General features: G+C 38.2%; 1 protein-coding gene and 1 pseudogene across 1 annotated transcript in view; both read left to right on the forward strand.

The window, feature by feature from the left end:
• Positions 1-4,933: 4,933 nt before the first annotated feature.
• Positions 4,934-7,185, forward strand: LOC120775945 (annotated as a pseudogene).
• A 7,936-nt stretch (positions 7,186-15,121) lies between these two features.
• LOC120766354 (DNA-binding protein D-ETS-4-like) overlaps positions 15,122-24,768 on the forward strand; it is a 34,948-nt gene continuing 25,301 nt past the window's right edge. The window contains exon 1 of the mRNA XM_040091784.1: positions 15,122-16,654. Coding sequence (XP_039947718.1) covers positions 16,610-16,654 — 45 coding nt within the window. The 5' untranslated portion in view covers positions 15,122-16,609. The remainder of the gene's footprint in view (positions 16,655-24,768) is intronic.

Consider the following 24,768-nt stretch of genomic DNA (forward strand, 5'->3'; position numbering starts at 1 on the left):
TCGCTATCGTATTTTTTTAACATTTCCCTGGAGTTTTTCTTTTTGAGTCATCGACAAATTGTGTGGGATCCCACATGAAAAAAACAATTTTCTGCAATCAAATGTCCATCGAATATTGAATTTACGCTGGTTACGCTAATGCCCATAGTTGCCCAATCTCAATATAGGTCACAAGACGATCTTGCGCTACCAGTTTGCGCATAACACCAATCGTTTTCGGAAAAACAACTGATTTTGAACCACCTCTACGAAATTCGTCCTGGAACAATCTAGGATCTTTATTGAAACTGTAAACGATACAAAAAGCGCTCGTATGTCACAACGTTCTGAGTGTGTTTAACATCAAAAATGTCAAACTTTACGACAAAGTTGTGAGTTGCCAGATTGTAACACAAGGTTGCCAAATCTCGAGATACTAAAAGGCAACACACTCGTTATCTGATTTAAATCCGTTCAGTTTCATGTTCATCTTGTAGTATTTCACTTATAAATTTACCTCTGCAAATAAAATTTGAACAGTAGGCAACACTCCTTAAAATATTATTAACCTTCCTAAAATCGTCAGCTTTTGCTTGCAATAAATTATTAAATTGAAACGAAAAAAAACTAATTTAAAATTAAAAATCAAACATTTAAGAAAAGTTTTAACTTTTTAAAAACTTTCTTAAATTTTTGCAATAAAGGATTAAAGTGAAATAAAAAAAAACATAATTAAAAGTAAAAAAAAAAACTAGCAACTAGTGGCAACTCTTTCCAAAAAATTTTACCAGAAAACTTCCTTAAAATGAGAAACGCACTTTGTTTTAGTGATTCTTAAAAATTTCAGTTTCTTAAATTTTAAACACAGGTGGCAACATCCAAATATTTTATTTTATAGTAAGCAAATATTAAAGGAATTGACATTAAGCAGTTTAAATATACTGCACTTAACTTTTCCTAAGATCCATTCCATTCGGTGCGACCGTGACGAGATTTCGTTCCGCAACAAAATTTCGTTGCAGTCGGCCCAATTTGTTACAGCGCCTAAAGAAATTTGTCATCTAAACAGAGAGTTTTTCTTCATTAAGTAAGAGTATAGGGGAATCTCTCATCCGAGGCTATTTTGTCCTTTTCCTTGGGGATGTTGTTTTAAGTGACGGGTCCCAAACACAGTGCACAATCCTGATGTGGGTTGCTTCGCCTTCTCACTTTATCTCGCCTTCAAACGGATATTTTATAGCTACTCAGAGCATACTTGGTCTAAGATCGGAAGCCGTGAGCTACTTGAGCCATGTGTAAAAGAATCGTTTCTGGACACTCCCAAGTGAATGGCGCTCATGAGAACACATAGCTCCATCTTCTGTATAAACTGACGTTGAGCAATACCAAAAGCTCCGTCAGGAGCGGGAAGACCTCTCCCGAACCGTTCGTTTTCAAAGGAGTTTTCAGACAAGGCGACTTGCTAGCGTGCGACTTCTTCAATTAACTCCTGGAGAAAATAATTCGTGCTGTAGATTTTAATTAAGGAGGTACAATCTTTTACAAGAGTGTACAATTGCTGGCGTACGGTAATGATATCGATATCATTGGCCGTAACAACCGCTCCGTTAGTATTGCTTTCTCCAGATTGGATAAGGAAGCGAAGCAAATGGATCTAAGGGTGAACGAGTTCAAGACGAAATATTTCCTGTCTTCAAACAAACAGTCGTCGTCGTCGAAATCCAGAATAACTCTTTCCAACAGGTGCTACTTCGGACTGAGTAAGCAATTGTAAGTAAAGCCTCTCTCGACAAATAAAGGCCAAATTCTATAAGTCACTCATCACCCGCGTCTTGCTATATGTTGCAGAGGCATGGAGGATGACAATTTCTGATGAGTCGGCGTTTACGAATCTTCGAGAGAAACGTTCTGTGGAAGATTTATGTTCCTTCGCGCATTGGCAGCGGCGAATATCGTAGTAGACGGAGAGATGAGCTATAGGTGATGCACGTCGACATTGACATAGAGCCTAGAGATTAATTAAAAGACAGCGGCTACGCTAACTAGGTTATGTCATCCGTATGGATGAAAACACTCCAGCAGAATCATATGAAGCGGAAGACCTCCAGTCTGTTGGAGAGATCAGGTGGAGAAGGACCTGACTGTACTTTGTTACTCGAATTGGCGCCAAATAGCGAAAAGAAGAAACGACTGGCGCTCTGTTCTTAACTCAGCTATAACCGCGTAAGCGATGTCTACGCCAGTAAAGAAGAAGAAGTAATCGTAAGTAACATAGTAGAATGTTCATGAAATTTCGAAATCAAAGTATTAAATTTTAGATTCATCGACATTTTCAACATGCTTCATTTATTTATTTAAGTGTTTGCAATTACTTTATTGTCCGTTCATGTCAATATAACACATTTAGAGCAAATTTTGATTCACTAACGCTTTTCAAGCCATTCTTTTGTAACTTAACTTTTAACTGTCATAATTGCGCTTGAATACTGAGAATTTCGAATAATTACACATGTCAAAATGCTTTTATTCAATATTTCAATGAGCAATTGTTGGCATTTCTGGTGGAAATTCATCATTTCATATTCACATTTTCTTTGAAACTACTCGTATTTAAGTTTATATACTTATATACATATATATGCGTATGCGTGTGTGCTTTTGTTTTCCTGCCCGCTTGGCCGGCTGCCGCTTGGAGAGCAGCGGGCTATTTGCATTATTTCAGCTTGTTTGCACATCGCCCCTCATAATTAAGTAAATAATAATGCTCGAACAAATTAATCGAGTGTAAAATATGGACAAGGAAATTAATTTCGAAATTTACAGTGTTTGGTATTTGCATATGAAAAGTGAATATAAATAATTAAAATTGACATTTTGTGGCAACGCTGTTGAACGTCTCTAAAAGTCAGCATAAAAGCCAAGTGCCAGTTAATTGGCCAACCGGGCGAGTAAGTGGCGGGCTGGTAGCTGCTTGACGCCCCTTGAAACAAAAGTTGACCGGTCGAAAGTCCAGTTAATAGTTCTTCGCAGTTCATTTATTATGTATTACCATAAACAAGAGCACACAACATGAACCCTCATCAAAGAAATTAAGTATTATATGTATGTGTTTGAGATGGTGTGTATGTGTACATATCCTTGTGCGGATGAAGGTCAATGAAATAACTCGATTTTGGGATTTTCTTTGTAGCTTTTAAGATTTCTTTTTATTTTTCTTTTACAACAAATAGTCAAACTATTACACACTGCCTTACTTTATTTTCGATCTTAAGCTGTCGCTCTAGGTGGATCATTATTACCACTTTTGAGAGTCTTAGATATCAAAAAAAAAAAAAAAACGATTAGGTTGAAAACAAACAATAATATAATCCGAGTGCTTCCTGAGGTAATATAGTATAATAAAGGATATTCATGTATGTAAGAAGAAGTCTATAAAACACCGCTTTTTCATTAGCAGCCAATCATTAGAGAACCTTGCCTAAACATTGCGCGCCCCTAGTGCCCCGATTTTCAGAAACAGAAATCCAAAATGATGTTTTATATACACTACTCACGCTATCCAGATCATCGAAGTACAAATTGCTATTCCCCATAATAATACGGATTTTTATAGCACTGACTACGGCATCTACTAAAAATTTTTTTTTTTCAAAGTTTCAAACCTGTGATCAGGCGATTTTTAGCTGTGACATACACCATGGTTACCTCTTTTTTCTTTTTATTGATATTAGTAGAGTTCATCACACATGATTAAAGAATGGGCTTTAATTAATAAAAGAACTCCAGCACTTGGACAGCTGTCAATTAATTAATTGCGATGTCAGAAAACTCCTAGACTTGACCCACATCTAGGAGTTTTGCTCAAAAGTAGGAGTATGGAAAACATGCTTTGATCACAGGTCTGTTGGGGCAAACAGTTTCTATTCAAACCAATTTGCTTATACCATTGAAGGTGTGATGTCCAGAAGATGTCGATTTAGAGAAAGTTTCGTAATCCAGAACATTACGCCGCAGTGATTCTAACTAACTTTTCGAATAGTACACCTATATCTAAAGAACAATAAACCTTAATGAAAGCAAGTACTTCAAAGGACATATTATATTCATTCTGAGCAAGTTTTTGTGGTTGACCATATTGGCCGCATGGATACAGCAGAGCTCATCACCTTCACAATTTTCAACGATTCCGGCATGAGCACGAACACACACAAGTCTTATCACTCATTGCAATTAATAAGAAGACCAAGGCTGGAGAGTCAGTCTCATTCTTTGATCTAAGTGTTAGGGTATTTTTAAATAAATAAAATATCACTTAACTTATATATTTCAATTGAAAATCTTAATGGAATTGACGCTGGCTTCTGAAACACATTATGTGTAGTGTTTACATGTAGTTATGTAATATAATTGGATAGTTTTAACAGGTATACAAAATTTACTATATAAAACTTGCTTTGACGCTGTCACCTGGCAATTAAGTTAAGTGCACGAACATATTTATGACTTAATGGAGTATTCTTTATTACTTCTTCTTAGGCAATACGAGCACATGAGCTTGCCTGACCTCGAATATTTTTGTGATTTATATTTAGAAACAAGAAAAAACTTCCACCGGAAGTAAATATTGCCAACAAATAATTGTATGTATGTATTTATAGAAGTTGTAATTTGGAATTCGTTGCCGTAAAAATAGAAAACTGTTGTGTGCGCCAGTGCGTATGACTAATGATTGAAAGTGTCGCGTGTGCCAGCTCTTTTTGTATAGATAAATCAAGGGTTGGAGCCTCCAAATAAGCGGTATGCTTATCATTTACTGATTTTAGTTTGGATTGAGCGCAACAGTTAGAATTTTTTGTGCCAGAAAAAAGTAATTAAAATGAGTATTTTACCGCTGATCGCGTGTGTCCTGATATCTGCGTTATATCCAAACAACACCGAAGCTGCGAACATATTAATGATAACGCTTGGAGGCACCAAGTCACATAAGATACCGTTCTTGGCGCTAGCTCATGGACTCATACCCAGGTAAGTAGGAAGTATTTTGTGAGTAATTCCAAAGTATTTAAGAAGTAATTGGAAAGTTAAGAAGGAAGTAATTGAAGAATAATTAAGTAATTCAAAAGTAAGAAGTAATTTGAAAGGTAAGAAGGAAATGATTTAAAAATAATTAAGTAATTGAAAAGTAATTAAAATGTGTTTTAGAAGTATTTCAGTTATAGAAAGTAATTTAAAAGTAATGGAGTAATTGAAAAGCGGTGGAATAATTAAAAAGTATTTCAAAACTATTTGAGTTATAGAAGAATAATTGAGCAATTGAAAATTAGTTAAGTAATTCAAAACTATTTAAGAATTAATTGAATTATTGAAGACTATTAAAAAATCAGATGCACTTAAAATTATTATTCTGTTTTTAATAGGGAACATCAAATTACTTTTGTCAGTGGCTTTAAATCTGCTGCTGTACACAAAGGCTTAGAAGAGGTGGCACCAGGACAGCTTTTTGACTATATACAAGAAAACATGGACTTGGATTTGGTTGGTGCGCGTTTTGATGGAAAACTGCCGTTAACACAGTGGCAAGCTCTACGCTATCCGGCCGGGGTGAAGATCTAATTCAAGATTCAAGATCAGTTGTCATTTCACATTCTTTCCCGCAGGCCTGGCGGAGTCTTCTGAGTGATACTGCAACAATCCACTCGCTGCTTTCGAAAAGCTACGATTTAACCATTTTCGACGGCGCTTTTCCCGAATGCGCACTCGGTTTAGTACATCGATTGGGCGTGCCATTCAGGTACATCAACGGGCAGCTTGTCTTTGGCTGGCAATCCGAATGTGTCCCACCGCATGTTTTCATCACATTGACTCATTCCATGAATTTCTGGCAACGCCTGCAAAATATTTTTACTCATATCACGGCGGAACTCCTATATAAGATGAGTAAATATTTACACTTTTGAAAATTTTCAGACGCCTACAGAAAAAAGGGAGTCGATTAACTTCCTAAGCTGCTGTTGTCATTTAGCTTAAGCAGTGGAAACATTATTACCTTCAGTAGTGAGGAACTATATGTTATGCCGTTAGTTTTCACCTGGCATTCCTACCCTCTAGACCCAGTGAAGTTATCTCTTATGTAATTGAAGAAGAAAACAGTAGTTATCGCAACCTTCCATTTAATACTTCTTCGAATCTATTTGAAACTTGAGCAGGAAGTCTAAAAATCTAGAATATAAACTATTTATAATTCCAGTATTTCACCGCACAAGTACACGCTGTACTGCAAACTTACTTAGACCGTCTTTTGCAGCACCCTACATACTGGGACGCAACGTGTCATTCATACTACAGAAAGGGCAAGCCAGTGTGACCTACCCACGCCCCTAATATCCAAATGTAGCCGATATCGCTTGCATATATTGTCACCCAGTCAACAAACTACCGCAGGAGCTCGAGCATTTTATGTCGTCTGCGCCGACGGGTGTCATCTACTGCTCAATGGGCTCATCGGTGCGCGCTGCCAATATGTCAGCGGCTTAACGCTTGGTTACCGCAGCAAGACACACTCGGCCATCGGCGTCTCAAAGCCTTCATCACACACGGCGGGCTTACTAAGCATGTACGAAGCGATTTATCATGCGGTACCAGTGATAATGCTGCCCGTCCTCTGCGATCATGATGTGAATGCGGCAACGGCAGTCGCCGATGGCTATGCCATACAGCTAACACTCGACGTCCAATTAACTGCCGCGAGGTTACAGCGTGCCATTTATGATACGTATATTAAACACAACGGTAAATATAGGCGCGCTGTTAGGTGAGTTCAGTTATGGATATTTAATGGAGTTATGCTGTATTAGTTCATATTAAAACATTCTCCGTCCACAGAGTCTAACGCGCACTTTTGCTTGATCAGCTAATGTCACCACTAGAGACCGCAATCTTTTGGACTGAATAAACTCTACGCCACCGCGGCGCACACCACTTACAGCCACCTGCGCGCGACTTCAGGCAGTTTTCCAAATCTTTTCTAAATATTTTCAATAACTCCACATTTGCTCCGCACGCTCACCTCGCACCCTCTTCACTTACCACTTATTGGATGTGATCGGCGCCTTTGCTCTGGGTCTGCTGCTGTTGATTGTTCTCCTCGCCGCTCTGCTGAAGTGTCTGCGCCATCTGTTGTTCGGGGACAAAGCTGAAAGAGATTGAGTGCTTTGCGCACGGAATGCATGTTGTCGTGCACAAAGTGCTAAATTAAAAGCGAACAAAAGCCAGCCATTCGCAGGTTCCCCCAAATGTATGGCATTGTAATGATTTGAAAATAGAAATATTCCATAATGCAGAATTCCCACACGTCTTTTGAAAATGTTGTTGGTATTTTTTAATTTGGCGCATTTCGCACATAAAGCACCGCTCATCCGACTCCGCTGCCCTTCTTCGGTATTTGATAGCAGCACCTTGCCCCGCTGGAATACTTGCTTAGTTCATTTGCTGTCAAGTCAACGCACGCTTCAGGAGTGTTTTGGCCGCTCAGCCATCTCCGCACGAAAAGAGGTGTGAGGGGGCAAGCGCGTGGGACTTATTGCAATTGTGCGTTCGTTTCCACAATAAATATTACGGGCATGTCGCACATGTCAAAAAGGGAAAAATGTGGCACGCTGCTGCGGCGCGGTGTGGAGTGTTGGTGTTAAAATTACATAACTGGAAATTGCTGGAGTGCATTATGTTGTATCACATCAACGAGTGTCATCGTCTCCTGCTGTTATATACAACTCTCTTTTCTTCACTCACACACACACACATACATGCACGGGCAGACACTGCAATCGCTATGATAGGAGTAAGTTAAATTGCTGGATGATTTCATAGTAGCCGTGCCCTAAACTTCTCGGAAACTTAAAAGGCAATTCACCAATTGTATAGGCGAATGAGAGTAATTTTTTAGTTGTTGTTGTAATGGTAAGGATTAGCTAAGTTGCCGTCAACGTCATCTAAAGGTAGGCGCAAGAAACGTGCTGTTTCGACAAAAGGGAGAGGGGTGTGCGATGAGTAGCGTTTGTGGGGCATGCAAAGAGAGGGCCAGAGTCATGAGGAGACTCATTGCACGCAGGACATGTATTAGATACCTTGAGCTCTATTCTGGATAAATAGGAGTTTAACCATCTGCAGTATCCATAACGAAGCTGCGCAAGGATCAATTTCGTTTCTCACGGCAACTCGAGCTCTTCGTGTGCAATGGGCGGTGGTTTGACTCCAAGGACACCATTCACTGAGAGGGAGTCGGTGAAGGTGTTGATGGCTCCACTTTTAATGGCGAAGTCTGGTCGGTGTATTTTTTGATGTCGTCGACGTAATTGAGGAATGACCTCTTGTTGCTCCTACGAGGCGCTTCCGCTCTAAGCAAGAATACCTAACTACATTAAAACTCACAGTCGCCAAAAATATACAAGTATAGTATATCGCACTTTTAGAAAAAATATAATATGATAATGTGTCAAAATTGTGACTTCGAGTTGATGACAAATCAATTTTTAATTTTTCTTAGTTTTTTCATTGATTCGGAAGCTAGCTATATCCGGAAAACAGAACTTCCGATGACACTCAATCTAACCTTAAACGATTACTCTCAAACATGCAAGAAATAATAGGAATCTTAGACGCGAAAATTTTCCCATAAAAACTGTGCCCAAAAAATAAGGTGACATTGTATTTATTTTGAAAATTCTTTATTTATTCCTTCCAAATCAATTTCAATCAATTTCATCCCCTTCAAAGTAATCCCCTCCCGATGCAATGCACTTATGCCAACGGATTTTCCAATCTTCGAAACACTGGTTGTAGTCACTTTCCGGGATGACCTTCAGTTCCGTCTTCGCTGCGGCTTGAATCTCCTCTATCGTATAAAAACGGTGTCCCCGGAGCGGTCTTTTGAGCTTGGTGAACAGCCAGAAGTCGCACGGCGCCAGATCAGGTGAATACGGTGGTTGCGGAACGATATGGGTTGAGTTTTTGACGAAATGATCACGAATTACGAGGGCACTATGGGATGGTGCATTATGGTGGTGTAAAAACCAAGAACTATCTTTCCACAATTCCGGCCTTTTTAGGCGGATAGCGTTACGCAAACGACGCATAACGTTCAAATAATATTCCATGTTGACTGTTTGACCGGTTGAAAGGAATTCATAATGCACAACACCACGATAATCGAAGAAAACAGTCAACATGACCTTGATTTTTGAGCGACTTTGGCGCGAGTTTTTTGGTCTCGGCTCTCTTTTGGCACGATATTCGCTCGATTGATCGGTTGTTTCGGGGTCGTAAGCATAGATCCAAGTCTCATCGCCAGTTGTAATGCGTTTCATGACACCCTGGTAGTCGGAAAGCATCGTTTCACACACTTCAACGGGACGCCTTTTTTCCAAAAAATTCAATATTTTTGGTACCAGTCGAGATTTGACGCGCTTGAGGCCCAAAACATCCTTCAAAATGGTATTGGCTGAGCCTTTCGATATGCCAACTTCATAAGCAAGGTCTCTAATTGTTAGTCGACGGTTTTTCAACACGAAATCTTTGATTTGTTGAACGTGAGCTTCGTCGGTTTAGGTTGATGGTCACCCTGGACGCTCTTCGTATTCGACACGTTCACGGCCGGCTTGGAACTCACTATACCACTTGTAAAAATTTTTTTTTAGACATAGCCTCATCGCCAAAGGCTTTCTGCACCATCCTCAACGTATCCGCAGCAGAAAATTAATTCCGTAAACAAAATTTAATGCAAATTCTTTGTTCAATAAATTTCGACATCGCAAAAAACGAAAAACTCCCTTTTAGCAGCTCATAAAACGACACGTATCTCAAACACTAATGAATATTTTGACATGAAATTTGACATAAATGTGACTGACAGTACTACCAACCCAAAAAAAAATAATTCTCTAAATCCTTCGACGTGAGCAGTTTAAATTCAAATGTCACCTTACTTTTTGGGCGCAAAATATGGTATATGTAAATTTTATAGGGTCTCCGATAGGTTCCTTCTAGGTGTTATAAACTTCGTAGCAAACTTAAAATACTGAGGGTGCTCGCACCATACCACTTTTGGAACCGCTGGCTCCCAACAAATCAAGTTGATTTACGCTGACGCCGTCTGGTTCGCGGTAGTCGTCACTCATTCAGTGATGGTTGACATTGGCTCTTATTCGCTACAACAAAGATTACTTTGTTATTTGTTCTGTAGAAATATAGCTCTGAGCCGACGAATTTTTTGTCATTCTGAAAGCTATGTTGTAGTATTTTGAATGATGTTGATGTCGTGCAACTTAGGAGATTAATGGCTATGAGTTCATAACTGAAAGGAGCTTTACTAGATATTAGGTCGTACTTCGCTCCTTATGGCACTGAAGTGTCCTTATTTCACAGAACCTCATGGGCCAATAAACTGCAAGGTACCTCAAAATATCAGAAAAGTTTTATAGAAGGCTGATTTTAAGCCAGTGGCGAAGAAAGAATCTTAAGAAGTGTAATTTTGAACTTTTACACGCTCCGAACTATCGAACTCACTCAACTGGAACAGTCGCAAAAAATTAAAGAGAAACGTGAAAATAAATAAACATATCTAGAGACGAATACAAGCGTGAGTATTAAGGACACACCTAAGGTGTTATCACCCTCTTTATGACTTGTCAAAAAATTGCATCGATGTCATTGTGCAATGAAACATAAATGTCACAATGACATTTGCAATTTGATGTGGTTGTTGCAGCCACTTGATTGCGGCTTGCTACGAAATGTGCGGACGCCGACTGAGCGTAGAGATGGAGAAAGATGCGAGCGAACGGTTGCGTTGCACACCATGGTGTTAGCATTCGATTGAGTGACAGCCGCAGGATATAACACTAACGCTGTGGTCCGAGCGCTGATGTGACGGTTGCGGGGGGGATCGCCAAAGCGATTTTTATTACACATAAATAAGTGAGCATCATTCAACAATTCAATCAGTATGACAGCGAAACACGGCAACAACTACTCATACACATACACACACACCAATACAAACATGCAAGCATGCAGCACAAAAGCAATAGCAACAACTGTGAGCTGAGGATTGCAATGGCTGTCACACCGTTCCAATACGTCGAGCATATCAAGATGTCATCCACCGGCGCTGGTATTTGTGTGTATATATATATGTATTGGTTGTATGTATGTAGATGCGTGTGATTTGTGTGCGTACTTTATGCGTTTCAATAAATTCTGCTATAAATCGAGTGTGGCATGTCTTGTGTTATTAGAAGAATCGGCGAACGGTCGGATGCACTGAAGTGGAAGGTTTAGTTTTCAAGCAGTCATATCGATAGCACCACCAGCAGCAAAATAACATTGTCATCGCAGCGCAGAGAAATAATATGAAGATTGAAATGCATGTATTACTTGCTGTGCAACGGTGGAGGACGCTTGCAGTTGCTAAGCTCGGTGGCAACGACCTTAGTCGCTGGGTTACGTGAGCTCTGGAGCTGCGCGCTTGCCAACCGCTTAAGAAGATAGAAAGAATAAGCGAAACAAATGATGATTAGACTGAATTCTGTAGAAAATGGTGTATAAAAATATAAATGTCAATTTGGTAGCGGCTCCGGTGAATAATTAGGATTTACACCGTAAGTCAACAAAAAAAAGCAAATAAATGCAATAAACAAGAAAAACCGTTAACTTCGGTTGCACCCTTCACAAATATAAAAGGTTGCTTTCAAGAACTTGATTCCGTATGATCACTTTGAATAGCAGCAATATGCTATAGTGGTCCGATATCGGCGGTTTCGACAGCTTTTCAAAAAAAATCGCTTGCAAAATTTCGGTATCTCAAAAACTAAGGGACTATTTCGTATATATGCAGACAAACGTACAAGCAGATGGATATGGCTATTGGCTCAGCTCATCATGCTGATTATTTATATTTTATAGAGTCTCCGACCAACCGGTGTCTCAGAAATGTCTCCTTTGTGATTACCTATTGACTTACTGAAATGCCTTTAATTTTCTAATTACTAAATTTTAAAATGAAAAAGCATACTTTTAGGCAGGTTCTGTTCACAGAACGTGACAGCTTCAAATATTTAGAAACATTAATAGTATTTTGGAGTTAATTTGGTTTCATGCTCATAACAGATTGATCGTGTTTTGATAGATGGACGACACATCTTCAGTGTCCTTGACGTATGTGCGCTCCGAGGACCTAACATAGATTCGAACCACTATCTTGTTGTAGCGAAGATACGCGCCCGCCTCTGTACAGCAAAGCACGCCCCTCAACAAACACAGAGAAGGTACGAGGTCGAGAAGCTACTATCACAACCGACAGCGAAACGGTTTTCTACTCGGCTTGCACTCCTGTTCTCTGAGAGCATTCATGTCCAACTCGGTATAAGGGAATTTTGAAACAGCATTTCAAGCTCCTTATGAACGGCTGCACGCGAAACCATTACTTTTCGGAAAGATTAAAAGAACAGCTGGTACGATGAGGACTGTCGTGCCAAAGAGAAGAGAAAGTAGACCGCCTACCTCGCAATGTTGCGAACGACCACAATACAAACGGTGTGGGATAGATACCTAAAGTTAAAGAGGGAAGTGAGACACATGTGCTGACAAAAAAGAAAGAGGCCGAAATGAGGGAGTATGAAGAGCATGAAAGGCTAACCGACAGGTGTAATGCTCCAAAATTCTTCGAAAATATGCGGTGACTAACGGAAAGTTTTAGACCGGAGCATACTCTTGTAGGACCCAAAGTGGTGATCCAGTCGTTGCTAATGTACAAAGCATACTGAAGTCATAAATGGAACGTTTCGACAGCCTGCTGAACGGCAGCGGAACTGCCTTTATGCCGCTATGTGTGAATTTGGTATCCCTCAAAGCTAAAGCTACATCAGCATCAGGAAGGACAGACAAGGGAACTCACTAGCATATGGCTTCTGCAAGCAATTGCTACAGAAAATAATTCGAGCTGCAGATCTGAATAGAAAAGGTAGAATATTCTTTAAGAGTGTACAGCTCCTGGTGTATGGCGATGATATTTATGTATATCATTCCCCTCAACAACCACGCCGCCAGTTTTGTTTCTCCAGACTGGATAAGGAAGCTAAGCGTTTGGGTCTGGTTGTGGACGAGGACAAGACGAAATATCTCCTATCATCAAACAAACAGTCGTCGCAATCACGACTTGGCTTCCACGACACTGTTGACAGTTCTAACTTTGAAGTCGTAGATAATTTCGTTTATCTTGGAACCAGCATCAACACCAACAATAACATCAGCTGTGAAATCCAACGGAGAATCACTCTTGCCGACAAGGTTCTGTGGCTTAAATATAGTTTTGTTTTACTAATATTAGTTTCTCAGTAAGAAGAGCAGTCACAACACCGTTTCTGGGCTAGCTGATCTCGAGTAGGGATGATTCATTCTCATACATATAGTTTTAGAACTTTTCGAGATCTGTGGATAAGTTTGTTCTCAGGAGAGACGATCAGGTTATTTGTGGTTAGCTACAGATGGGACAGATAACTGATAATTAAAAATAGTTTTTTGGAGGTGTTTTAACTTCAAAATAGTGAAATCACATTTAAAAATTAAAAATAACAATCGATTATAATTTTTTCCAGTGTTTCAATCATAAGTTGTATTCAAAACAATTATTATGTAATATAGCAGAGCTTTTATAAGCACAATCAATGGCAATGCTATGTAAAGCTCAACAAAGAGCTTTTGCGTTAAGCTTTTCCAAGCGTAGCTTTAAACGACACAAGCTCAAACGCTCTCTCAACTGCTACTACACAAGCATACAACTATGTTAACACTCCAGACACTGCACAGCTCCAGAGCCAATAGCTATTGCCAAACAGCTGTCCAATTTATTGCCATTGTTCTTGGCAATATTTTTGAGCAGGCTTTTTTATCATGATAACTTAATGCGAAAAATGATCGAGCAATCATGTACGAGCTATAGAAACGCTAAATATATTGAAGATAGAAGAGAACACCTAAATTTTGGATACATCCGTTTTCATTATTATGTACCCGTAGACTTCATTATTGGAATGCACTCCTCCTGAAAGGTACTCGTATTGTAACGTAAGACGGAAAAGTAATTCATAATTTTTGCAGAATGTCATTTGAGCACATTATTAGAAAGGTTTTGAAAACTCCAGCCCATAAACCCTTAAAATGTAAGAGTTAATGACTTTTTTTGTTTGATTTTAAACGATTCTTTGAACCGAAATATGATGAAGGCTAACAACTGAAGTTTGAACTAGAATACTTTGCAATAGGGTTTTAATTATTGGACCAGTAGAGCTCGAATTCCATTCAGTCATGACGTCCGAATGAATGAAAACACTCCTGCTCTGAGAGTATGCGGGAAGTAGAGAAAAGAGAAAGAGGAAGACCTCCATTCTTTTAAAAGTATCAGGCGGAGAAGGACCTGGCTACACTTGAAATCTCCAATTGGCGCCAAACAGGAAAAAGGAAGAACGACTGGCGCGCTGTTGTTAACTCGGCTATAACCGCGAAAGCGGTGTCGACGAAAATAAAGAAGAAGCGCACGAGGGTCAGTAGAGATTGCCTTTAAGAAACTAACCAAAAATTTCCGAAATGTTTACAGAACCAATACTAGTTACATTACTAGATACATATAAGCAATACGTAGTCTCCACTGGCAATATTGCTAGCAATGCAGGCTGCTAGACATCAACTACTGCCTATCCAGATAATGTGACGAAAAGCTAAACGAGAATAGCAAGAAATGACGATCAAAAGCTCTGCACCACACGCTTGTTGTTGTAAAACTGAAACCAACTAAGAGCTGTTGAAAGCGCTGGCGTGCTAGCGGCGTGTTTTGCTAACTATACACTTGATTAGCCAGCAGGCGCTACGCTACAGCTATTGAATTGTTTGTATCTGTGTGTGTGTGTAGATTAAGTGTTGGTAACACGCGCAACGCCAATTTTATTTACAAAACGCACTCAACACACTCTTTGCACAAAACCAGTTTGGCAATAAAAGCTTCCACTTTCAATTGGAATGAGGTAAGACATGCGATCTTTCGAATCTCAGCGCACACATTTGAGCGAAAAGGCAAAGCGAACGGTTGGGCTGCGCGAAAGCAAAAAACGGTGTGCAAATTAAAGCAAATAATACAAGTAACAAAATATTTATACAACAAAAAAGCGAGAAAAATTTTACAAAAATATTAATTTGCATAATTCGGCGCTGAGTGAAGACACGAACAACGAAATGTAGCAAAGCAACATTTTAAAAAACATAAAAAGCAAAAAAAAATTAAAAATAATTGTTGTTAGGTACGAAACAAAAACTGGTAACATAAGTTATAAAAGCGTTTAAAAAGTTTATAGATTTTTCGAAAATTATAGACAGCGAGCGACAAGTGATCGACGCACAGTGTGCGCTAAAAGTAAACAAACATTTCTATTTCTCTAGAGTCTGCGATTTGGTGCAAAATTCAACGGTGAATTATGCGTGCGACAACAAAAACAATAACTAATTTGAAAATCACAAAAACCAAAAAAACTTAATGAGGAAATTTTTAATCAAAATTGTATGTAATTATTGAAATTGAAAAAGTCAACTGAAGAAGCGACAAAACGGAGATAAGAAAATACACAGCCAAGTCGCCGTTGTTTTGTACGAGCCAGTGTGCGTGTGTGGTGTGTTTGTGTGTGCCATTATTACGAGCGCAAATCGTAACGCGCCCAAATAAGCTATCGCAACAACAACAACAGCAACAATAATGCGATTAACTAGAGCGAGTTGCGCAAGTGATAATTGAAGCACCAAATAAAAAATAAAAAAACGCGTAAATTTAATAAATAAAAATAGCAAAAACAACAACAACAACTGCGCATAAATGCTATACAAAGCTACAAATAAGCATATTTGGCCAACAGCTAGCAACAACGCGTTGTATTTTTACAAAAACGAAACCTGAAAATAATCAAAATTCAAAAATTACAACGCCAAAACTGAGCCGAAATCGCACATCTTTATCAGCAGAGAATATGTGCGGCAGCTACAACGGCCACACGCATCTAGCCAGCACACGAATTATTGAAATATTATCAATTGAACAGCTTTTGTTGTTTTGTAAGTCGAAATCTTAATGAAAACTGCGCAAGTAAACACTTCGCACGCACACTGCCGCCACTGATAGCGAACGCGCGCACGCAGCGTCCGACGCATGCGCCTAGTCACATAGCAGCCAAAAGGCAGATATCGCGCGCCAACAACAAAGACCAACGCAAATGCATTGTCATTCTTGCATTGCACACACGCATAACACAAATAATTAGTTAGAAATACATACACATATATTTCATAAATATTGGAATCGGCCATTCGAAATACACCCAACCGTCGCACTCGAATTGTACCACAACGGTACGCCAGCTGATAACAGCTTCACGCCACAGTTCAGCGTTCGTTGGATTGTGGGCGCATAAAGTGGGCGCATGCAAGGTCACTTATAGCGCTCCGTTACCCAAAACTGCCGCGCCGCGAGTGGCAACGAAATTGATACCAAAATAACAACAAAGAAATTATACGAAAACTGCACGAGGACGCCGAAAATATGGAAGGCGAGAAAATGTCCACGTTCTATTCGAGTTCGAATAAGGTAAGCCAAGTCTACAATTCTACATATATACGTACACATAGGTGCCTTAATCAAACCTTTAGGTCTAGCTATAAGCAATACTCACACTACTTGCTTAACCAAGCGTAGTTTTTATTTGTTTTTCTTAGCTTCTTCTTTAATAATCTTAATTTGTTAGCAATTAGATTTAGAAAATATTATACCGACCATCAAATTAAGTTCGAAAACAAATGATTATATATTTGTTTCCATTTGTTTGTACTTGTATGTGTGATCTTGCTCAGCTGCTGATAACCCCTGCTGTTAGGTATGCCTACACCTTATCACTTGTCTGGAAGTCAAATCTTGACACCTCTCTCTCATACAAAAATATTATAATCAATGTGTGTATGACTGTGTGTATATGCAGCAAATGATTTATGTTTCTATGTATTGTATACATACATTATATTCAATGTGTATATTGAATATACATAGTATTTATATGGTGTATATATACACACATACATATATATAAATGTGGTACGAATCTGCACCTTAAGTAATAAAATTAGTTTTAGACGAGTGCGTCACAACTTTTTGGTGGGTCGCAGGTTCAAATCAAACGATAATTCAATTAAAATCTTACTATATTTTAGAATAACATGTTATAAGAGTTTTAATCATAGTTACAGAGATAGGATCCTCAACTTATAGAATGGAATGAAGGCGCATATTACAAGTTGTTACTGGGTTAGGTTAGATTAGGTTAGATTTAAGTGGTCGATCTCACTTGGAGAGCTTAGAAACGCAAAGGTCAATATAGATCCAACTCGGTTTCATTCTGTTCTTTCGGTTCCTAAACTTAAAGACGAAATTAAGGCACGTATCATAAGTTCTTACTAGTTTAGATTAGATTTAAGAGGCCGATTTTAAAAGGGACCTCACTTGAACAGCTTAGAAACGCAAGACGTCGATCGAGATCCAACTCGGTTTCATTCTGGTGTTAGCGAGACAAGTTAGCCCTTCTGGGTAGCTCATCGGCCTTATAGTTGCCAGCGATTCCGCTGTGATGAGGCCCCCACACGAGTTGGATGATGAAGAAGCCAACTTTCCCTCTTAGCTTCGACCATTCCACATCCCACTCATCCGTATGTGAGCAGACAAAAAGCAGCCACGAGTAGGCTCTGCGACGCAGTGCTACAAATTGTGTGGAATACAGTCGAAGGATGAAAGAATTGCGATACGAGCTTGTTCGGATCACTTCAAAAACCCACTAAAGAATTTTTGAGGGAAGCGTTTAATACAACTACAAAACATTTCATTAACAGTAGATGAATACAGAAACTGTTCGAAGAACTAGTCAAAATTTGTGTCAAACTCATCAGAGTGGCTTAAGAAATCGTTCTTACAAGTATTAACAAAAATACTTATTATTTCGAACTTTATTTGACATGTCAAGGCTCCTTACTCTTTTTAATAAAAAATGCAGAAACTTCAAATTTAATGGAGAATGTTTCTTATCATTCGAAAGAACATTCTTTGGTATTTATTTTTCAAAGATTATCTCTTTCAAATGTTAGCCGCGGCTACATCTCAGATGGTAGATCCGTTGAGTTCAATTTTCAATGACTCTTTCGAGCATTTCGCAGCGGGATTGTGCACATAGACTTTAGACTTTACATACCCTCACAGGAAAAAGTCAAACGGTGTAATATCGCACGATCTTGATGGCCGACAGAAAGCGTGAAATTATCTCTTCAATACATCCATTGCCTGTTGCGATGTGTGCGAAGTGGCGCCGTCTTGTTAAAACCATACGACGATAGGAGCTTATATTTCAGATATGAAATAGTCGGTTATCATGGCGCTGTAATGGTCGCCATTTGGCTGAAGTATGGACCGACGATTCCACCAGCCCACAAACCACACCAAACCGTTCTCTTTTCTGGATGAAATTGTAGCTCTTGAATCTCTTCAGTATGCTCTTCGTCCCAAATGCGGCAACTTTGCTTTTTTACATACCCTTTGAGCCAGGGCTTAGGGTTCTCAAGAGCTCAAACTGGTAAGCAATTCTGCGAAGTTTTTTTGTTTAAATATTTTAAAGAACTCATAATCACGTGTTAAATCTGATTTTTTGAGAAAACTACCACAGCGCCACCTATGGAGAGCATGTTCTTTTTTTTATCAAAAATGCTTTTAAACATCAATATATTATAGTTTTCCTTAAACAACAACAAAGAATACTTAAAGCCACGTATATATATATGCATCTATATATACACATACATTCATACAGTATACAAAAATATGTCGAATTTACTCCTCTCAAGCGCGATGTCAATGCATTCGCATTTTAGTGTTCTAAATCCACAATTACCACTTCGTTTATGTGTGTGTGTGTGTGTGGAATTGTTGCAATGCTAAGCGATTTTACGCCATAATTTTATGCTGCATTTTATTGAACAAGGGAGAGTCCACATTGGTAGAAATATGGACCACTAGCATTAGAAAGCAAAATGCATGGCATTCATTACGCAGAAAACACCAACAACAAGAGCGAGCAACGACAATCTGCAACTAAGTAAGCTAGTAAGTGAATCAAAAGTTAGTGAATGCCTCGAATGTAGTGCAGAGCGAAAATTCTGTTAATGACAAAAAAGGTGATTGGTGGAAAATAGAAATTTATTTATTTTTAACCCGGTGATAGAAGCGCGCCACACACACACACACACGCATGCGCAACAGCAACAATATTTATGCATTTAGTTACTCAAGTTTACAGATGAGCATTTTTTTGCTAGCGCCTCTGCAAGCGCTTAGATCAACAGCTACCGGAATGGTGGAGCGCGAGCGGTGACTGCGGAGACTAAGCTCGACAGATGGAAAACTATTTTTAATTATTGCCAACTTTCAATCTACTAAATACCAAAGCAACAGCGGCCAAACAAGCAAGCAAACAAACAAGCAACGAGCTTGTAGCTGTATGTATGTGTGTGTGTGTGCGGTTGTGCGCTGCCGCAATGGCGCATAATAATAGCGAGTGCATTAGTAAACGGGCAACAACAGAAAGATTCTAACAATTAGCAAATTCTGCGAAATGACATTTTCACTTTGCCGCTGCTGGCGCGCTGTTGTTGCTATTGTTGCGGTTGTTCCAGGCAACTTGTGTTGCGGTGCTAGTGGCGGCGTTGCACCACTGGAACATACGCGGCGGCGGCGGCTGACGTCGCGGTCGACAGAAAGCGGCTACATTCCTCATCTTCTTATAAAATGCATGTTTTTGTGCGCGCACTAGTGGCGGTGCAGCGCTGCCACACCGCCAATATAAGCGACACTTTGCAGACCTACTTAGGATATTCTCGTTTCTCAAAGTACAAAGGCGACAAAAACTTGAATTGGCCATTTGTGATTGATTTGCTGATGATCGTCATGATTTGCTGATTTAGCGCGCCGCGTTGCACCGCCCCGCGCACTGCCACTAAGGCTGGCGCTATTTCTGGAACTAGCTGCTATTGCTGCGCTCCCCCACTCGCCGCGCCACGCTTCGGCGCGCTGTTGTACGGTGTTGGCGCGCAAATGCTTAAACGATCTGACACTTGGCCGTCAATGTCAGCGATCGCACCGTTTGCTATTGTAACTAGCAACTCGCGTACCTACCAGCAGCGCGCAAACATACACACTTGCCACAGAGAATGTCATTTGCGCAGCGCTGGACCCTCAGCAACAGTTTTGCTTTTCATTTTGCCATTTTATTTGTTTTCGTTTTATTGCTTGTGTTACTTTTCTAATTCTATGCTGTTGTTGCTGTCGACGGCGGCGCTGCTGGCCACAAGCAAGCATGCTGGTGTCAACTATGTCGTCCATCCGTGGACCAACTAGGCATGTGCGGTACGCGCATGTAGGCAGTCCGGCCTCGACAGCTAAAGGCCTGCTGGCAGCTACGGACTATGGACGCGGCGGGCAGCAGGCGACAACAGCGGGTGTCTGTATTATGGGGTGAAAATCGCTCATTATGGCAGTAATAAAATAAATACTGTCCGTAATTATGAATGTGTGTACTGAGTATGTATGTGTGTATGCGCGTGTGTGTGTAGATTGCCATCAATGCGGAGAAATGTTATGGAATGCAAGGCAAAAACTACAAAAACCAAGTGGAAAATCAATGACATAAATACTTATCTGTTCTTAGGTGGCGACAGTAATATTTGAAAAACACAACAACAGCAACAACAAAGCGTTTGTGGTATTTATTTATAGTGTTTTTCATTATTGCAATTTTAACTGCTTACTTTTACAGTCTTAAAAGCGCTAGCATGCGTCCACCTATTTAGAATGGCTATAATTTGTGTGGTGTACTCATTTTGATTTGTAGAAATTATATAGCGTGAGTTTGTGAGCTGTAACTAGTGTGCTTAAAGTGTCATAAAACAAAAGATACTAAAAGAAAACTTATATTTACCCTCACTGAATGCTTTAAGTTTTTGAGTAATTGATTACTGGTCAACACTCTGTAATATGAGTACATATGTATATACCTCATTACCTTGAGCTGCTTCTAAAATTTAAGGCACTTTTTCTCTTATACTCTCGCATCTGCACCACAAAACCGTTATTGCTTCATAATAAGCAAAGTTATTCAGAAAGTGATGCGCTTGTCTTCCTATAATTCAAATTCCTTGGTATATCATTTAGTCCCTTTTCTCTTTTCACTGGTTCTATACTCTTGAAAGTCAAGAAATACGTGTCTATCGAGAGTTTTCTTTGAGTAGTTTATTTTTTTCAAAACCAATAATAAAGTACAATTAAAGAATTTAATTCACTTTAATAATCGGCGATACATTTCGAAAACTGTTTAAGCATCTTGAAAATGAGCAGGATATTTCTGCTTAAAAATATCCCAACTCAAAAACAAAAAAAAATATACATATATTATAACAATAGATGAATACAGGTAATGACAAAAATACTGGTTAATTACTGGGTAGGTACTGGTTAAGTACCGGCTAAGTACTGGTTAAGTACCGGTTAAGTACTGGTTTTGGGAAAATGATGGCTTCCCAAAAAGAATACATTTTTTTTTTTTTAAATTTACATTTTACAATGGATTAAAACTTACATTAAGTTAAAAAACTCTTACTAAAAGCTCATATCTCCGGAACTATTTGCCGCATAAACTTAAAAATTTCAAAGAATATTTTCAAATGTATGTATGTGCATAGCAACAACTAACGATTTTTTTGAATTCCACGAGGAATTATAATGTTAAACGAATTTTTTTCATAAGTAAATATTCAATATTTCTGCATTTATAAGCCATTCGCAGATTTCCAAAGAAATATTACGCCTCTAAAATTAAAACATTCAATAATGTTTTTAGGTATACATACATACATATTTATACTTGCCTGTGAACAATACTATTCCAATTTTGAAAACTTTTACATCAACATATTTTATTAGAAAATTAATTTTTTCAATTTTTTATTAAAAAGAGACTTCCGAAACAGTTTTAGTTCATAAGTATTATAAAATATAGTAGAAACCTAAAATTTTCTTTTTTTCGGATCTCTAGTTTTTACAATAAAATCTCAAACCTTTACATTTCTTACATTTTCCACTTACAATCCAAATATTTTATCCACTTTAATTCTACTGCAAAAACCATCAACATTTCTCTCTCCTTTAGAAGTTGTGTGTTCGCAACACTGTTCCTAAGAAATATGACTAATTTGCTCTCTGCTTACGCAGAGAAATTTTCTAGACATAATTTGAAATATTTTGTAAGGATCTGAGAATGTCTGAACTCATTAATTTAGCTGTTCGATTTATTTAGAGGTTTCGAAAGTTTATTGTAGAAACATTCAGAAAAAGAAGTCTACGGCAAAATTGTATAGTAGATCACTGGTTAGACTTGTAAAACCATCGACTGTTATGAATGGAAAATTTTTTAATATAATGAATCTATATAAATTCCGTAATAACGATAAAGTTGTAAAATATTCAGGATGTTTAAATCTATGAAGACAAGAAGAAACCAGACGATAAAAAGGGTTATTATGTAGTTGAGAATCATTCAACATACCATATTTCCTTCGAAGCAAATTGTAATATCGCTTTTGAAATCATTTCTGCATCATATTAGAATAGAGTAAATAATTTTTAAGAGCAAAAATAAATCATAATAAGGCGGAACCGAATGAAACGAAAAATTATATTAAATTGAAAGAAAACAATACGTGCGATTTGTGGTCGGGGAGAGTAAGGGAAATGCCGTGGCTGAATTTTAACAGTTAAAAGTGGTTTGAGTCAATTTCCGACAAAACTAAGAGTAATATACAAAAAAGTTATGGAACAAAGTTGTAGTTAATGAAAAGATCTGCAACCTTTGTATACAGACTTTTTTCTCATAACCTCAAAATTTATGTGAAAAAATTAAAATATTAAAATTTTTGGGTTTTTATTTTTATTTTATTTTATTTTTTTTCTAAACTTTGTATAACGAAATCTTTCACAAAACCTGGAATAAACTTAATTTCTTATGTCCAAACACAGCATTTTTTCATTTAAAGATCCTAATATAGAAACCTTATTTCGACATAAAATCGAAGAAAAGCCCAATTTTCAATCAAAAAGGTGTGTCCTAGGTCCTAGGTGTGTTCTACTTTCTGATGGTATTATATACATATATATATCTATATATATATACATTACTGACAAAAAACGACCCCAAAGGCTTCTGTACTGGTTTAATATAGCAAGGATTATAATTCAGATGCAAAAATCGGGTAAATTACACTGTGGAAGTTTTTTGGGATTATTATCTGGGGGGTGAGAAATTCCAAGTCAGGGTGATGGTACTAGGTCAGTATAGTAAAACCCTCAAAGGGTTTGGCGTTCGTATGTGTCAGTTTTTTTTTATGACCTTTTAAATTTTTCCTTATCCTTATATTTTTTCGCTTAGTTGTAACATTTTGGCAAAAACGTAGTTTAACATAACTCGCGAACCACTATTATCTATTTTTCCAATCCATTAGACGGTTTTAGCAGCTTTTACACACTATATTTGGTACCCAATTTTCGTTCACTATAACATAAGAAAAAATTTAAAAGGTCATAAAAACACTGACACATACGAATGCCAAACCTTTTGAGGGTTCTACTATACTGACCTAGTACCATCACCCTGACTTGGAATTTCTCACCCCCCAGATTAGCTGTTGTACTGTGTTATGGGACTCAAAATACTTTATGTACTCAGTTTTCGATTAGTAATATTGTTCGAGTATCGCAAACTTTCAACGAACGTCAGAACAACCGCAAAACAAACTCCGTATGCCATAAGAAAAACGAAATTTTTAAGATTTTGAACAAGTGAGGGAGAAGGGTAATATTCTTAAACAGCAAACGGAATTTTAGGACCTTACAGCGTAGCTCTTTATCTATAAATTGTAGTAGATAATATTCAATAATATGGGTTCTTACACTGTTACCAGTTTTAGGACTGAATAACTGATGAATTTCAAAATTTTACAATTCTTCAAAATCTATATTGTTTCTCTCAAAGTAATCTGCCCTGACCCCAATACACTTGTGCCAATGTTTTTTCCAAACTGGCGGTTAGTCTTCTATTCAAATTCTTATATAAAACCCACTGAAGAACTTTTATACGCCATATGAATTTTTTATCAGTTTTTGTTGTAATATATTTGTCAAATGTCAACAGTTGTAAATTTATCAAAAAAAAAATCAGACAACCTGAAGCATGCTACAATGTAACAATCTGCAACTGCATTTTGTTGCACACTTCATGCGACACAATTCTAAATCAACACATAAATGCATACAAACACACATAAGTGCTGGACCCAGCTATAAGCGCGCTTGGCTTGATTTTGAAATCGCGAAAGGTCGTCGCTTAATTGAGATTAATATTTTTTCAAGTTTCAAGTCACGATTGCGCGTTGCTAGCCGCCACACAGACATAAATCGTCGACATTATTACAACTTTATAACCACTTTGTTGTTGTTGATGTTGTTTCAGTTGACTTGAGTGGCTGAAGTGCTTTGATTCTAAAATGTTTGCATAATTCCAAGCAATATTTATATAAGATTCTTATTTTTTTGTGACTTTTCCAACGACACAACCCACGCAT

This window comes from Bactrocera tryoni, chromosome 1 (genome assembly GCF_016617805.1).
Source record: "Bactrocera tryoni isolate S06 chromosome 1, CSIRO_BtryS06_freeze2, whole genome shotgun sequence".
Classification (NCBI taxonomy): domain Eukaryota; kingdom Metazoa; phylum Arthropoda; class Insecta; order Diptera; family Tephritidae; genus Bactrocera; species Bactrocera tryoni.